Source organism: Pestalotiopsis fici (assembly GCF_000516985.1).
Source record: "Pestalotiopsis fici W106-1 unplaced genomic scaffold PFICI_Scf_7, whole genome shotgun sequence".
Classification (NCBI taxonomy): domain Eukaryota; kingdom Fungi; phylum Ascomycota; class Sordariomycetes; order Amphisphaeriales; family Sporocadaceae; genus Pestalotiopsis; species Pestalotiopsis fici.
This window is the reverse complement of record NW_006917097.1, coordinates 6,116-23,248: the sequence shown is the minus strand read 5'-3', so window position 1 is coordinate 23,248 and position 17,133 is coordinate 6,116. Positions and strand designations below refer to the sequence as shown.

At 43.7% G+C, this 17,133-nt stretch overlaps 4 protein-coding genes across 4 annotated transcripts; 3 read left to right on the top strand and 1 right to left on the bottom strand.

Annotated features, from left to right (window-relative positions):
• Nucleotides 1-950: 950 nt before the first annotated feature.
• PFICI_09651 (uncharacterized protein) lies at nt 951-1,773 on the top strand (the record flags this gene model as incomplete). Its single annotated transcript, XM_007838232.1, has 2 exons — nt 951-1,070; nt 1,132-1,773. The coding sequence occupies 2 exons, from the start codon at nt 951-953 to the stop codon at nt 1,771-1,773; spliced, it is 762 nt and encodes a 253-aa protein (XP_007836423.1).
• Nucleotides 1,774-2,678: 905 nt separating this feature from the next.
• On the top strand, nt 2,679-4,871 carry PFICI_09650 (uncharacterized protein; the record flags this gene model as incomplete). Its single annotated transcript, XM_007838231.1, has 4 exons — nt 2,679-3,545; nt 3,603-3,660; nt 3,718-3,925; nt 3,977-4,871. The coding sequence occupies 4 exons, from the start codon at nt 2,679-2,681 to the stop codon at nt 4,869-4,871; spliced, it is 2,028 nt and encodes a 675-aa protein (XP_007836422.1).
• A 323-nt stretch (nt 4,872-5,194) lies between these two features.
• On the bottom strand, nt 5,195-7,417 carry PFICI_09649 (uncharacterized protein; the record flags this gene model as incomplete). Its single annotated transcript, XM_007838230.1, has 10 exons — nt 5,195-5,465; nt 5,529-5,642; nt 5,714-5,895; nt 5,961-6,020; nt 6,073-6,086; nt 6,157-6,402; nt 6,452-6,600; nt 6,663-6,903; nt 6,954-7,117; nt 7,236-7,417. 10 exons carry the CDS (start codon nt 7,415-7,417, stop codon nt 5,195-5,197), a joined length of 1,623 nt encoding a protein of 540 aa, XP_007836421.1.
• Nucleotides 7,418-9,478: 2,061 nt separating this feature from the next.
• PFICI_09648 (uncharacterized protein) lies at nt 9,479-13,042 on the top strand (the record flags this gene model as incomplete). Its single annotated transcript, XM_007838229.1, has 5 exons — nt 9,479-9,939; nt 10,096-10,438; nt 10,488-10,915; nt 10,980-11,595; nt 11,651-13,042. The coding sequence occupies 5 exons, from the start codon at nt 9,479-9,481 to the stop codon at nt 13,040-13,042; spliced, it is 3,240 nt and encodes a 1,079-aa protein (XP_007836420.1).
• Between the last annotated feature and the right edge of the window lie 4,091 nt (nt 13,043-17,133).

The window sequence follows — 17,133 nt, the reverse complement described above, 5'->3', positions numbered from 1 at the left end:
TCTCATCAATGATAGCAGTGTCGCAAGTATGGAGGTGCTCTCTCTCGAACTGATCTTAGCCGTTGTTAACCATTCTTCAATAGGACCGAGACCGAGAGTGCTGCTTACAGCCCCATTTTGCATTTTGTCAAAGGTCTAAAGCCGGAGGAAAAAGTGAGAGTGTCGCCGGAAGAGAAGTCATGTTATCATTCCCTTTTCTCCGAAAAGAAAACCCAAGTGAGGACGCTACGGACCGCCTGACTCAGTTCGAGGCTGCAAGAGAGGGAAGGTAATTGGAGGCCGAAGATCGCAAAATAAGGCTGCATGAACAGACATGACCCAGTGTGAAATTCCTTGAACTTCACATATAACCATAGGATTGGGAGATCATAGGGGGTTTTGAAACAAGCGAAAAGGTTTGCAAATTAGACCAACTGTGTTTACTTTTAACAGAGCCGCGCGCCCAATTCTTTTCCATTCTTGCGGACCAAATCCAGCGATGATGCTCATCACATAACCTCAAGCTTTCGGGGTATTGCATCCAAAAGCAAGCGGGTTCCCCAAAAGACCGTTTACGTACCGAGTCTATGCAGGAGACTGAGACATGGCTGTCAGCCCATCCAAGACGAGACAGTCTTGGCCTATTTAGTACGATTTTTACATTTTGGTATCCGTAGAGACGGCACACGCAGCAGTACAATGGCAAATGAAGATGCGCTTCCTTATATATACTTCATGATTTATGCAGGTGATTTTTTCTTCTTTCTTTCCAACAAGGTACCGAACTCTATCGGTGTGAGAGAGTCTTGGCGTCGGGAGTGTCCACGATCTCGCCCCAAGAACTGGGATTTAAAAATAATAATAAAAGTAATCACTGTCCCCTCATGATGTAAACTTGCCCATGCAATTCTTTCTTTCCGTTCTTTCAATTTTCTTGCTGGTCACACTGTCCACCCGCTATTCAATACGCAATGCGCTTCTCTTTTTCCACTATTCTTCTCCCCTGTTGGCTTCTGGTTGCTGTCGGTGCAGCGATCGAGGCTAGGGCATTCCTTGGTTTAAGTTGCTCGGAAGGACCTCGAGTTGCCAATGTAAATCCCACCCCATACCAATGTTTCTTCTTGTATGGAACATGGAATAACAGTTGTGTAGTTCAACGACGTGCCCGCCCTTCCGGTTGACACGATTAACAAGGGCATCGTCTCAGGTTTCAACCCCCATTATGATGTGAACTATACCCACTTCGCCGTCGGTAACATCGGGCCCAACAACAACGCCCTCTTTTACAGGGTCGACCAGGTTCCCCCGGGGCCGTGGAAGTGGTGGAAGAGACGTGTCAACAGCCTCATTGGAGTTCACGGGCGCCTGCCATACAAGACCTTAGCTCCGACCATTGTTGGCTCAGCATCAGAGACACGCCTGCGGCTTCGAAACTTTTCATTCGGCTGTGGTATTCGGTCAGGCAACGGCCCTCCTGTCCATTTTGATTGCGCGATCATCGTCTATCCTCTCGAAGCAACGGGCCCGAACCAATTTCATGTCTGCCCCTATGACTCCGTACCAGCCAACGCGGAACCTTTGGTCGCGGGATTACAGGAATGCACTCTACCTAGCGACCAGTCGTGGACGATCGGACGTGGCTTCACCTTCCAAACCGTTGGGCGTGTTCCAGGGGCGGATTGGTTCGGCCAACAATCTAAGCTCTTCAATACGACCCTTCCCAGCACTCTGCTTACGGCAATAGACGACGTCCACTACACCGAGTACTGCACCGGAGATAGGCCAGTTGCATAAAACAAAATTGATGTTCTGACGCAAGGTACTGACCGTGTCAGTACCACCTTTGCAGAAATGCTTGAAGCGTCTGCATCGATAGCTGTAGGTTGCAGGTGGATAGTTACATTCTTTGCATATCTCGAGAAGCTTCCAGAAGCCGGTCACTTATCTGACCTCGGATAGTTCATAATTGATTCAACCTTTTTTTCCCCTTTGCATGTCTGGCCGGACTGTACTGAAGGCCCACTCTCGTCGTGAATTAGACTTGTGCATGCAATCCGAACCCGGGCGGCGGGTAATAGGATTGTTGTGAAGAATGCATTCATTTGGGTGGTCGCGCTTGGATTGTCCACACAAGATGTAAACGTAGGATATTCAGCCATTATCCATAAGGGAGTAAATAAGTTGTCAGGCAACTTGAAGAATGAAAGTGACAGAGTTGGATCGTCAAGTGATGGAGCGAGATGTCACGACTCAAATGAATGACCAAGCGTCCTCGCCCCCCGATCACCCGTTCGTGGGGCAAAATCCACCAATTGAAAGGCTGTTGTTCCTGGCATTTACTTTCCCTGCCCAAGCAGGGCCCTTAGATACAAGGCGAAAAGAACCTAACCGTGGACGCTATCGCACGTCTACACGATCGACCTGTTCTCATTCCATGCCCAAACATATACCCCTGATCTTGACAAGTGCCCCCCGCATTCCCCATGTTCCCCACGTTTTCGGTGCAATATGTTGCCATTGATCACTGGACCAGGCCTGAAGCAGGATCATAGAGCCCCGCGCAGTGCGATTGCCAGGGTAAAATTTCTCGTTATATAGTCTAGGGATCCAACAAACCATGGATTGGTGTATTTCCGATCGATTTGCCGGTGGCTTGGCTCTTCCCTGATATTGTACTCGGGGCCTCTTCCACAACCACGATGAAGCACTTTTGGCTTACTTCTGTACTGACATTGGTCCGGACATGCACGGCTGCTTCGTGTTGGAGAGATACAGTCTGCGATGGCCATTCCGGTCCTGCATTTCCCGGCACTTGGGACTCGTACATTTATGCACCATCAAGTCGGAACGTCGGCCCAAAGTACGTTCTTTCCGCGGACACCACGTCATCCACAGCATACAACGGAACCGTCTCGCTGTACGGAAATGAATCACAAGTAGTGTTGGACTTTGGTATCGAAGTTGGCGGCATTACTTCACTCAACTATACCGTCAGCGGCACGGGACAGCTCGGCCTAGCCTGGAGCGAAGCAAAGAACTACATCGGACAACAGTCGGATTACTCTAATGGCCGCGCTGCGCCGGACGGATATTTGGCTGTTAATCTCACGGAAAGTGGTGCTGGCTCCTATGAGGTGCCCTTGGTCAAGCTCCGGGGAGGATTCCGGTACCTCACACTATTCCTTTTAACCGAGGATGATGCGAGTATTGAAATCTCCAACGTGTCATTGGAGATCAGCTTTCAACCGACGTGGTCTAATCTGCAGGCATACCAGGGGTACTTCTACTCGAGTGACGAGACTCTGAACAAGATCTGGTACAGCGGAGCGTACACGATCCAGACCAATAGCGTGCCTGTCGACACTGGAAGGCGTGTGCCCTTTGTCACCTCGGGTTGGGCAAATGACGGTATCCTGGGCAATGGAAGCACCATTATTGTGGACGGGGCAAAGCGTGACAGAGCCGTCTGGCCGGGCGACATGGGAATCGCTGTTCCCTCAGCCTTTTACTCAATCGGCGAGTTGGACAGCGTCAAGAATGCGTTGCAGGTCATGTATGACCATCAGGTGAGCCACTATTGACTAGAGCCCCGAGATCAAATTTCATCTGACAGATGCGACCAGAACGCCGATGGATCGCTGCCGGAAGCAGGCCCTCCTTTACTGCAGCAGGGCAGCGACAGTAAGTCTGCTCCAAAACTAGAACACTGGGAGCGAATCAGAGTATTAATGTTTCTAGCCTACCACATGTGGACAATGATTGGAACATGGACATATGTGCTCTATACCAACGACACGACTTTCTTGACTCAGAATTGGGACAGGTATACCGCCGCCATGGATAATGTCTACGGCAAGGTTTTGAGTTCGGGCCTTCTCAATGTAACAGGCGTTAGAGACTGGGCGCGCTGGCAACAAGGGTTTAACAACAGCGAAGCCAACATGCTGTAGGTAATCCATTACGCCCGTGGCCAAATGGTATGCTAATGGGCGTATAGGCTCTACCGGACACTCGTCACTGGCTCTGAGCTTGCCAGTTTAGTTGACGATTCGGAGCTCAGCAGTACCTACGCCAGCCGTGCAGCTGATCTACAAACCGCCATCAACCAGTATCTCTGGGTGTCCGATGCAGGTGCGTTCAAGGACAACGCTACAGAGACGACGCTTCTTCCGCAAGACGCCAACTCCCTCGCCGTCCTATTCAACGTGACCACAGCGGCGCAGGACCAGAATATTTCGTCACAGCTGACGGGCAACTGGAACGACATTGGTGCCGTCTCGCCAGAGCTGCCTGGAACCATATCACCCTTCATCTCGTCCTTTGAGATCCAGGCGCACTTTCTGGCCGGCCAAGCCGGACGCGCTCTCGATCTCATCCGCCGTAGCTGGGGCTGGTACCTGAACAATGAAAACGGGACACAGTCGACCGTGGTCGAGGGCTACCTGGCCGATGGCTCCTTTGCCTATCGATACAACCGCGGCTACAGCGACCCGTCGTACACGAGCCACGCCCACGGCTGGAGCGCCGGGCCGACGTCGGCGCTGACGAACTTTGTCGTGGGCCTCGAGGTGACGGGGCTCGCGGGCTCCGCCTGGACCCTGATGCCGCAGCTCGGCGACCTCGACTTTGCCGAGGGCGGCTTCTCCACGTGGTTGGGCAAGTACCGGGCCTCGTGGGCCCTGGTAGAAGGTGGCTACAATGTCACCGTCGAAACTCCAAGTGGCACGTCGGGCTTGGTGCTGCTGCCTCTGCTCAACACTTCTTCTACCGAGGCCTCTGTTCAGTTTGACGGAGACGTATCAACTTGGAGTGCTGGCGCTGTCGGCAAGCGTATTGGATACCCGAAAAGTGTAGATGGCGGAAGTCATACCTTTGTCGTCCAAGGTGAATAAAAGCATGCTTCCAGACTACGGTACTCTTGCTTCCGGGACCGGACCATCCGATGTAACTAGAGCGGAAACATAATTTAAATCCGAAATATACCTTTTTAGTCTTCACTTTGAATAAGGTTCACAGAAAATTTTCATGAGTGCAACACTGCATCGGCCAAGTATCATTGTTCATTATTGTATGGGTATCATTATTAAGCATTCTCTTGCAAGAAGCGTAATGAGGTGGCAGCAAAAGGCATGAACCATAAAAGAATCACTGATCCAGCCAGGCCTTTTGCCTTCGCCAAAAGGATTTTCTCACGTTCAAAGCTTTCCCCCGCGGCTTAGGCGGAGATGGTCTTCTCGACGTGCAGAACGCGGCCAGACGCGTCGAGATCGACCTTGGTCTTCTTGGTGCTTTCCTTTCTCGGGTTCTTGGCCTCGAAAATCTCCGACATTTCTTCCAGGGTTTTGCCGGCAGTCTCGACGAAGAAGAAGTAGATGACGACAATCTCGACGACCAACCAGCCAATGTAGACCAGGTACAGCTTCCAGCCAATAGCCTCCATACCCACTGCGATACCGTAGGTGTTGACGACCATTGCAATGTTCAAACTGGTAAATGCATGTTAGACGACTGACTCTAAAATCATTTGGCAAAGGTCAGAGATGACTTACAATAAGAAATTGGCACCAGAACCCTTTGCACGAGTGCGGTTCTCCAAACACTCGACGGCATAAAGAGTTTGAAGTGGTGTGAAACCCCAGGCAAAGCAGATACCAAAGCAATAACTGGCGATTCTCGTGTTAGCTTCCCAAGAGCACGCAAAAAATTGATAATGCCACAATGTCTAACTACTCACATGGAAACAATGGTTCCGTAAGCTAGGTTAGGGTGATTGGTAGTCTCGGCGGTGAACGCCGTCAGGAGGATATAAAAGACAAGAGAGCCCATCAGGCCGTAAAGCATCATAGGTCGGCGGCCGAGCTTGTCGAGCAGCGTCGCGCCATAGACTGCAGCGATGAAGGAGAAGATGGGGTTAATCTGTTCTGGTATTAGCATTTTCGCTTTCTTGCGGGCATATGCAAGTATCCTTGACCACAACTTACAGCATTAATAAGCAATTGCTTGCTTGTGTCAAGAATACCAGCAGATTTAATCATTGATGGCTAATATTGTTAGTCTGGGGCCAAATCAAGGGGTGGACGGGTGTAAAAGTACCATAAAGTAGCTGACTAAAGAGTTGAATCATGTCAGTCTTGTTTCTCTTCTCTTTCTCTTTTCAGTGCAGACGTTTCTACTTACCAACATTGTTACCCGACCATTGTCCAAAGAAGGACATTCCAATGACCATAGCAAATCGGTATCGAGCAGCACGGGTGTTGACAAGTTCCTTGAAGTTCCACCATGGGTTGGGATCATGGGTCGCCGCAGCCTCCTCGACAATCTCGCGGTACTGAAGCTGCACAAGAGGAGAGTTTGCGTCGCCGTCACCGTGGTACTTGGCAAAGATGGCGAGGGCCTCTTCGGTACGGTCCTTGTGGATCAACCCTAGTACTGTAAGTGACAGTCCATGTTGCCGTTGATCAGGGTAACTTACAACGTGGCGATTCTGGGAAGAACATGATGAGACACATCACAACTGCAGGAAGAGCGGCTTGGACAATGGTCGGCACACGCCAGGCCCACGAAGTAGTGTAGTGCAGGTCGGTGCCATATGTTGTCCAACCAGCGAGAATATTTCCGACCCTGGATATTTTGATCAGAATAAGGGTCTAGAGAAATTGTGACACTGGCAAATGTCTACTCACCACCAAAAGTTGTTGTACATGCCGGCCATGGTACCACGGTATGCCGGGTGCGCCAACTCAACAGTATAAGCTGGACCAGCAGCCGACGCAATACTGGCACCGAAACCAAGGACAAAACGACCGCCAATGAACTGCCCCATTTCGTGGGCTGAAGCCTGGATAGCAGTTCCAATCAAGACAATTAGACATCCAACGAAAATACAGACACGACGACCATAGCCATCAGCAATCAGACCGCAAACTTGACAAGTTAGCCACCTCCATCCTGTAGTCTATGCGCATTGGACTTACAAGGGAAGCTTGCAATCTGGCCCAAATTGTAAATGATGAAGATGATACCAGCGCTGGATCCTTCTCCCGATAGACCGAAAGTTTGTTGATACGGTTTCATGGCGTTGATTGATCCCATGAGCGAGCTATCGAAACCGTTCATGGTGGAGACAACTAAAGATTTGCTTTGTGTAAGTCACGATATCATTCGAAAAAGCTCGACTCGTATTTAGTACGTACTACGCATGACAACAGTTAGCATGTTATTCCAGAGCATTCCAAGAAGGCATTTGCAACACTTACCGGTAACCAATTCCCATGATCGCATACAGCTGTCTCATGTTCTTTGACCAAAGCTTGGGCTTCTGTTCCGCAACGGCAGACGCGAGGGCCACGGAAGCCGCCTGGACTTGACGGACTTCGCCATGGGGGACCTCTTCATGCGCGAGGGAAACCTCGGCCTTGTGGTCGTCAGTCGTGGCCATGGTGCACTGGAGATACCAGACGCTTGCTGGGAGAGAGAAACTACAATCGAGTTTTCACGGAGCAGTATGCCCAAGAGCGTGTATGCTGAGAGGAGTGATCGGCGCACCCAGAGCAGAGAGAGGGCCGAGGGCATAACTTATACAAAAAGGCATGCTTGCTCGGTCCGGTGCGCACCGTGTAGCTTTGGGCTAGAATTGGCTACCCAGATATTCCCCAGATCGGCGCCGTTGCCCCAGTTCGTGGCCGAACCCTTGGAAGGCCGACCCCAGCTCTGGCTTTTCCCCACATGGCCAAGCGACACGACCCTGGACGTCCCGATGCAGCTCGTGAGGTGAAGGGGGCGATGGCTTCGGGGGACTGGCCAGAAGGGGAGTTGGGGTCGTGGCTCTAGAGGTATACGGGCAATTCAACCGAGTCAGAATCCAAGAGCGACACCTCTCACACTGACTTGCAGATCAATAGGCGGGAAACAGCCAGACGACGGCAGCCAACGCTCAGTCGGCTTCTGACCCCCGGTTTGAATTACTTGCATCCCTTCTTGGACTGCAGCCACACTCACACACACACACATGGCGCAAAGGCATGACAATAAGAAGAGGGAAAGAAGTTCACGTAGAAAGATCAATAATATGTGCAGTGCGCTGTGCCGTTGCCTAGACCGCCAGATCGACACGGACGAGGCAAGGCCTGTCTTGTGTGGATGCATCTGGGCGGTCGGTTTGGAAGGGCACGAGCAGCTGAGTGATCGATCTCATAAGGGGGCTCTGCTCTGGTCCAGCCTCAGATCTCAGGTTTGCCGAGGTGGTTGCCCATTGTAGTATTCCGCACAAGAGACTTGCAGATGAACCGCCTTGCCGGTAGTTTGGGAGGGAATCCCACAAACGACAAGCAGCATCGCGTATCACACATCGTGACTTTTCGATTGTATACGGAATATTCTACCTTGAATCGTCGGCAAGTGGCTTTCCGACAAGTTGGGACAAGGAACTGGGAAAGGTAAGACTTGGCCGCCGCTAGCTCGAGGGACGGGCAAAAGTAGGCGTTCGAATGGTCATGGTTCGATATTGGCGCCATGCCAAAATGTTTCCACTTGCATCTACAAAACGGGAACGGCGGGGGGTGGTTAAGGAGTTTGGTTACCGGTACTACAGGTACGGAATACTCTGTACTAGCCAACTGCGTAACTCAAGGTAGCAAGCGATCGAGCAAACAAAATCGGCATTCAATCCTCGATTCCAAAGAGAGCAGAAGAGGCATGTGACTGGCCAAAAAGAATAGAAAATCATGATTACCGAGAGTGTAATCGAGAGACAGCATAATCCATGCACAGCGTCACCCATTCACTGCAAGTTTAATAAACACGGGAGTAAAATTCATCCTGAATGAATCTTTGACTCTCACGTGGGTTCGGAAGGGGCGCATGGGCTATCCTAGGTCAAGCCGCCCAATCAGCAATGTCTAGCGCTCCTCCGCTTCCTTCTCCGCTTTCCTTCTCCAAACCAACCCCACACGCAATTGAACCTCGCATCTTCCCAAACTTGCATGCAACTTTTCCTCACCCATTACCTACCAACTTACCTAACATGATCTGCTGCTCACTGCTGCTGCGTCCTCTTCATTCATAGGGCGCGCGCATTTGACTGGATTTCGGTTCGTCCTGCCGCCTCAAATCACGTGAGGCTGGTACTTTAGCACGGAAACCACCCGCAGCACGCCCCCCGCAAACGCCCCCAACCCACAGCCAGTGAGTGGTGCAATACGTGCAGCAACGTCCATTCCGCCCGCGTACGTAGCGCCGCCGCGTGGTGGGAAATGCGGGATACTTTTCCAGTCGTATTATTGAAAGACCGGCTTTGCTTGGACAGTCTTGGACAAGATCACTTGTCGAGAGAGTAAAGCTAACTAACAATCATCTCACCCGTCTTATGCCTGAGTAGTAGGTATACTGATTACAACACTTGGTCCCGTTGGTTGTACATCAAAAACAAGTTCCCGTTAGCCTTGCAGTTTTCCGCACAATATTCCACCACATTCCCCAGTCTCCACATCGCTCGGTCCCCATGGCCCCGAAAACTTCCATATCCCCTCCGTCCTCCGCCGGAGGTCAACAGCCGGCCAAGTCCTTGGTGATTCGCTCACAGGCAAGCCTTCGTCTAGATCTGGATATCGGTGTTTCGCGCCAAGGCGACTGCCACGGGTTGGAAGACACGGACTGCCACAGTCAATCAACCGCTCTACTACATAATAACGCCCACTCAGAAGGCGTGTACCCACAAGAGACTCCGGATTGGAATAATCTGGGTGTTATCCATCGAAATACCCTTCCACCCAGGAGCCACTATTCCCTGTACAATTCCGAGGACGATGCCATCACAGCTCAACCTTCCGAGGCGAGAAGCTTTTTGCTCTCTGGTCTTTGGGGCTTTGATCTGGCCGACAGCCCCTTCAATGGTCCCACGAGTTTCTATGAGCCGGGCTTCAATAATACCAAATGGCCGCTTGTCAAGGTCCCGGGCATGTGGTTAGTTCTCCCATCGCTCCACCATTAGATCACCGCCCCGGACTTCATCTAGTCCAGCCGTAGCCATTTCGAGAGACTTGGCCTCTCCTCAGAAATCCTCATCCTTGGTCTTATTGGGTTGCAGACCGAGATCGCGGCTAATGACTATTATCGTAGGCAATGCCAAGGCTATGGCAAAGGACCTCAGTACACCAACGTGAATTATCCATTTCCGGTAGACCCACCCAATGTACCGTATGATGACAATGAATGTGGACGTTATGTCACAACCTTTGCAGTACCAGAACACTTGAAGGATGGATGCCAATGGCGCCTCAGATTCGAAGGAGTCGATTCCGCCTTCACTGTATGGCTCAATGGCGAAAAGGTGGGCTACTCTCAGGGTTCGAGGAACCCGAGTGAATTCGATGTGACGACGTACCTCGACCTCGACTCTGAGCAAAACTATCTTGCCGTGGAAGTTTACCAGCGTTGTGATGGAAGTTATATTGAGGATCAGGTAGGCCAACTATTTCTTGTATTTGTTCTCGCTCTGCTAAACATGATAGGATCAATGGTGGTTGAGTGGTATTTTTCGAGATGTTTGGCTGCACTCATTCCCGTCCACCCGCATCGAAGATTTCCACGTTCGCACTCTCCTCGATGAAGATTATGAAGATGCTGAGCTAGCCATCGATGTTATTTTCAACAAGCCCAACGTTGATCTGTCGGCAAAGCTTCTAGATGAGGACGGAAAAGTCATTTTCAGCGACGTCTACACGTCAGAAAACTCCTCTTTTAAATTCAGTCGATATATGAAATCGCCCCAAAAGTGGACTGCAGAAACACCCTATTTGTATACTCTTGTGCTGTCTGTAGCTGGTATACACGTAGCCCAAAAGGTTGGCTTTCGTGTTGCCGAGCTGATTCACGGCGTGTTCTGTGTCAATGGACAGCCTGTCAAGCTTCGTGGTGTAAATCGTCACGAGCATCATCCGTAAGCCTAATCATTTGGGTGTCAGGAAGCATTTGGACTGCCTCGATACTGATAATATTCTTAGCGAATCCGGAAGAACTGTACCTTACGACTTGCTCAAGGACGACCTCCTCCAGATGAAGTTCTTTGGTATCAATGCCCTTCGCACCTCACACTACATCAATGACCCACGTTTGTATGAAATCGCAAATGAAATTGGTCTTTGGGTACTAGACGAAGCAGATTTGGAATGTCATGGCTTCGGCGAAGTCGGTGGTGATCCGGCTAGCTTCGCCTCGGACAACCCTGCATGGAAGGAAGCCTATGTAGACCGCGCCAGGCAGATGGTCATGAGGGATAAAAATCAACCTTGTATTGTCTTATGGTCACTTGGCAATGAATCCTTCTATGGGAGGAACCACCAGGCCATGTACGATGAGATCAAGCGAGTGGACCCCACACGACTCATTCACTACGAGGGAGACCAAGACGCAAAGACGGCAGACATCTACAGTCGAATGTATACTTCCGTTGATGACATGGTGAAGTATGCCAAGGAGAAGGATTGGAAGAAACCATTTGTCATGTGCGAATATGCGCATGCGATGGGCAATGGTCCAGGAGCCGTCAAGGAGTACATTGAGGCTTTTTACAAGTACCCACGACTTATGGGCGGATTCGTCTGGGAATGGGCTAATCATGTGAGTACCATTGACACTCGACGACTCTGTGACCATCAAGCTCACACATGAGCAGGGATTGAAGACAAAGAATGAGCATGGGGAGGACTACATGGCCTACGGCGGCGACTTTGGCGACGATCCAAACGATGGGAATTTCGTCATGGACGGCCTCTGCTTTGCGAATCATGGCCCCGGTCCAGGTTTGTGGGAATATGGTCAAGCGATTCAACCCATCCAAGTCCTTGGCTGCAAGAACTGGGAGGTCGAGATCATCAACCGTTATGACTTCCTCAACCTCGACGACATTGACTGCTTCTGCGGTGTCATTATGGACAGACAGGAGATTTCTGGTCGTAGAGTGAAGCTTCCGAAGGGAATCAAGCCACACACGAAAGCCACACTGATCATTCCAGATTTACCCCGGATCTTTGCAGGTGAAGCCTGGCTGCGTTTGGACTTTGTCCTGTCTAAAAGGACAAAATGGGCGTATGCCGGACACACAGTGGCAACTAGCCAGCTACCTTTAAGCAGACCCGAATCTCTTGCAACGCTCAAGACCATCTCGGACCCGGCTATGCCTGGCATGCGAAGAACAGATAACGCAGTCCATGTATTGCTCGAAAACGGTACCATATTTGGCTTCAACACGATCAACGGGGACTTGTTCTCTCTTGCACAGATTGGGCGTCCCAATCACAATCTCATGACCGAGCCTCCAAGTCTGGACTTCTACCGTGCATTGACAGACAACGATCGACCCGGTCACGGCAAAGAATGGATTGATCGCCGGGTCCACCAAACGCGAAAGCATTTCACCAAGGTTGCTACAAATGAGCACAATGGCGTCCTCAAGATTGTCGTGGAAGGTCGCGTCGCTCCTCCTGTGCTTGCCTGGAGTGTCGACACTGTAACGACGTACACCGTCACGGCAAACTACTGTAGCGTTAGCATCAAAGCCAAGCCCAAGGGGCTTTTACTTCCCAGTACATTTGCACGCTTTGGACTCACTCTCGGTCTCAAGGACGTACGGATTGTGGAGTGGTTTGGCCGCGGACCGGGTGAGTCATATATCGACAAGAAAGAAGCACAGCATGTGAACACATTTGGCGCCACTGTAGATAGTCTCTTCACCAACTACGAGTTTCCCCAGGACTGCGGCAACCGCACAGACGTTCGGTGGGTCGAGTTCCGCGAAGAGTGGGGTGTGGGTGAGAGTGGAAGACTCCTCCGGGCACGATTCGGCGATCACGAAGGCGCGAGCTTCAGCGCCATGCATTATAGCACTGCGGATCTAGACGAGGCCAAACATCCATATGAGCTCAAGAAGGTCAAGAGGGATGACACCATGGTGAGGCTGGACTGGTATCACCATGGTCTGGGCACTGCGAGCTGTGGACCAGCCACGCTGCCGCAATACCAGCTGAAAACAGATCGCGAGTTTGACGTCGAGTTATTGCTGGACTGAGGGTGGTATGGTTGTGTACTTCATGTTTTGTTCTAAGCGAATAGTTACTATTTGGGACTCCCTACCTACCATAGCGGGAAATTGAGGGGTTACACAATGATTGTTTTGCATATAATAATTATTTGCCAATATAATAATTATTATAGGGCATAATAATTATGGTAAAATATAATAATTATATAGGAAATTAAGGTATCCCCCGGCGAAATTTTACTAAAAGGTATATCGTATAATATAATTTAGGCTTTTTCCTTATAAAATTTATTTTATAATTATAAAATATATTAAAATACCTTTTATAAATGCTTATTATTATTATTTTTATATAGTAAATTAATTAATTAATTTATTAATTATTTTTTTTCGCGTAAAATAGCCTATTATATAATTAGAAATTAAACGAAAGTTAATTTTTAAAAAAGAAAAACTCGAAATTATACTAATAAAACCGAAAAAATATAATTTTATTAAGCTAAAAATATAAAATTTATAATTAAAAAATAAAAAAATTATATTAAAACTATTTAACGGTATATTGCTCGATATCGGTAAAAGCGTTCGGTATATCGAATAATCGGGTTTAAAAAGCGATTACGAAAAATCGAAAAATTTCGAATCGTTTAAAAATTATCGTAATTAAAAAAATCTTAATAATTTTCGTTATAATCGCTATTATTATCGAATATAAAAAAACTGCCTTTTTTATATATTTAATAAATTCGAAAATATTAATTTCGTATAAACGATAAATTAGGCGTTAAGGGAATATTATAAAAAAATTATATAATTTTCTTTTTTTTATAAAATAAAATAACGATATAATTAATAATTTATATTAAAAAAACGTCGGTTAAATTTGCGAATAATAATAAAGCTGCTTTAATTATTATTATTACCGTTATTACGGCGGCTAAAACGACGTTTAATAATACTTAAAATACCTTTATTACGCTTTTCGCTTTAACTAGCGGGCTTTTGCATTTTTTCGGTTTTACGCTATATTTTAGCTTATAGCTTTTTTTTAATTATACGATCTCGTTTTTTTTAGCGAAATACTGCTTTTTTGCAATTCGGCGTTATTTTTTATTAATTTTACGCTAATTTTTAATAAGCAAATCCGGATTAATATTATTAAATCGCAAACGTTTACGGTTAAATAAAGGATTATTAAAGCTTAATTTTTTAAATAAGCGACCGCTAAAGCGAAAAATTCTGCCCGAATTACGACTACCGAAACTAAAGCCCTAAAAAATGCTTTTAAAAAAAATACTTTAATTATTACCGAATTTATTAATATAAGGGCTATTAATTTTAAAAAAAATATTAAAATACATATATTAAAAGCAGCGATTTTAAATATTAAGCGTTTAAAAGCCAATCCGCTAGCTTTATAAGTTACGTTTTTTTTTATAAAATTACTATATTTCACCTAAAAAACTAATTTAATTCGATAGTTTTAAAAAAATCGAATGCAATTATAAAATCGATAAAAATATTAAAATTTTTGCGACCCTTAATATTTAAAATAAATATAATTTTTTTAGGCAAATATAAAATTTAGGGAAAAGCTGTTTTATTAACGCTAAATTAAAATAAAATAAATATTAATAAATTATTGTTAATTTAAAAAAAACGAAAAATAAATTTTAAAAGATTTATATTAGCATTTATCTTTTTTTTTTAATAACCGGAAATAAATTATAAAAAAAGTTAATATATTCTTATCGCAGGTATTAAAAAGCGAGCTTTTATTAATTTTGCTTTTTAAAAACTTTTTTTAATTTTAGGATTTTATAATTAGATTTACCGTATAAAAAACGGTAAAAATTAATATTAAAATAAAAATTAATAATAGCTTTAACGATATTAAATCCTTTTATAATAATAATATTATAAGCGAGCTAATTACCGATTTAATTTAATAATTTTAAAATATATACCTATAGTTATATTAGCGAATTTTTAATATATACGAAATAAAAGTTTTATATAAAGCCGATTTATAATAAAATCGAATTTTTAATCGGTTTAACGGGTGAACAAATGTTTACGCAATAAGGAAAAAATAGACGAAAATATATTAAGCTTTAAAATAGCTATTTTAATAGCTATAAAAACTAATTTATTAGATTTAAAAGCGATAAAATATTTGCGTAATTCCTATTCGGCTATATTTTTTAAAGTAATAAGCTTTTATTTATTAGTAATATTATATATTTTATATTTATAATTAATATAGTTAAATATATTAAAATTAAGCATTTTTTTAAAGTTGGCGCGGGTTATAGCGAAATTAATTTTAGGATATATTTTTTCGATTTTACGGTTATTTTAGGCTTTTTTATTACTTTAGCGTTATTTTGTAATAAGAGTATCGTCGAATTTATTATTGTTTATAAGAGTATTTATATCCTAAAAGGCGGATTTATCGGTAGTAAATATATTAAAAGTAAAATTTTTACCGCGTCCGCAATTTTTAAAAAACGAGTTTTATAATAAAACGCGGTTAAAAAAGGACTTTAAGAGAAATAATAGAAAATTTGCAAAAAATTTATTTCGCTTTTACGGGTAAAAGGAATATTCGAGGGACGGCTTGCGGGGTTAGGAATAATATAGCTAATACGACGGCTATTACGAATTATTCCTTTTTTAAAAAAAATCTAACTAAAAATATTATCGGCTATTATGCTATTACGATAAAAATAATTAAAAAATATATAAAATTTTAATATTGGGAGCTATTATATTAAAAATAAAAAAACTTTTGCGCAAAAAAAAAATAGCGATAAAAAATAAATAATAAAAAAATATTAAATTTATTAAAATTACGAAATCGATTTTATAAATAATGCGATTGCGTTATTTTAAAAATATTATAAATAATAAAAAAAATAATAATTAAATTAGTGTTACACGGATGTTAATACAGCATCGTATAATGCATAAAATTAGCTTTATAACGTATATTATATTATTATAATAGTTATAAAACCTATCGAAATATCGTTAAATAACGATATATAGGAAATCAGTAAAATTTACCTTATACTAACTTATAGTTAATATAATACTATTTATAGCTATTATTTATAATGCTATATAATTAATAAGTTATTATAATTAATTATTATAGCTATTATAGCTATTAAAACCTATTAAAATCTAATAAAATATTCTATTAAATCTAGCCCTATTAAATATAATTAATATACCTGGCTATAATAGCCTTAAGTTATAAGGTAACCTATATTATAGAAATTTATAAATTTCGATAATTTTTTCGATTATAAATTAACTTTATTATTAATTAATTTAATTATAAATTTAATTTATTAATAATATATTTTAAAATATTTTTATTAATTAATTTTATAGGTATAAAAAATAATTATTTTTCCGTAATTAGTTATTTTTTCCTTAAACTTTAATAAATTAGTTATATAGCCTTATAATTATTTTTACGGCCTAATTTTACGAATTATACAAACGCTTTTTTATACCTAAATTTATAATTTATTAATTATACCTTAAAATAGGTTATAAGCCCGGTCCGGTATAATATCGATTATATTTAAATACCGGATTTAAATTATATCGAAAACTATAGCCGCTTTCCCGGACGAATTAATATAACGTAAATTCCGGAATTCCGTTATAATAGCCGATTTTATAAGCTTTATTTTAAGCTTATATAGCCGTAATTATATCGAAAACTATAGCCGCTTTTTTAAACGAATTAATTTAATATAAACTTTAAAATTCCGTTATAATAGCCGATTTTTATAGGCCTATATATAAGCCTATATAAACCGTAATTATATCGAAAATTATAATTAAATAGCTAATTATAATAATTTTACCTGTTATAACTATATAACGGCTATAAAGTTATTTATAATTAATTCCTATTATAATAACCGATTTGCTATAATACCCTATAACATTTATTATATTATATTATAGCACTTAAATCCCTTTTATATATTTTATCGATAAAATAAAAAAATTATTTTTTTTATTTTTATTTTTTAACGATTCCTTTACCGTTTTTAACGATAATTATACCGTTATAACGGTAAAAAATTCGGCAA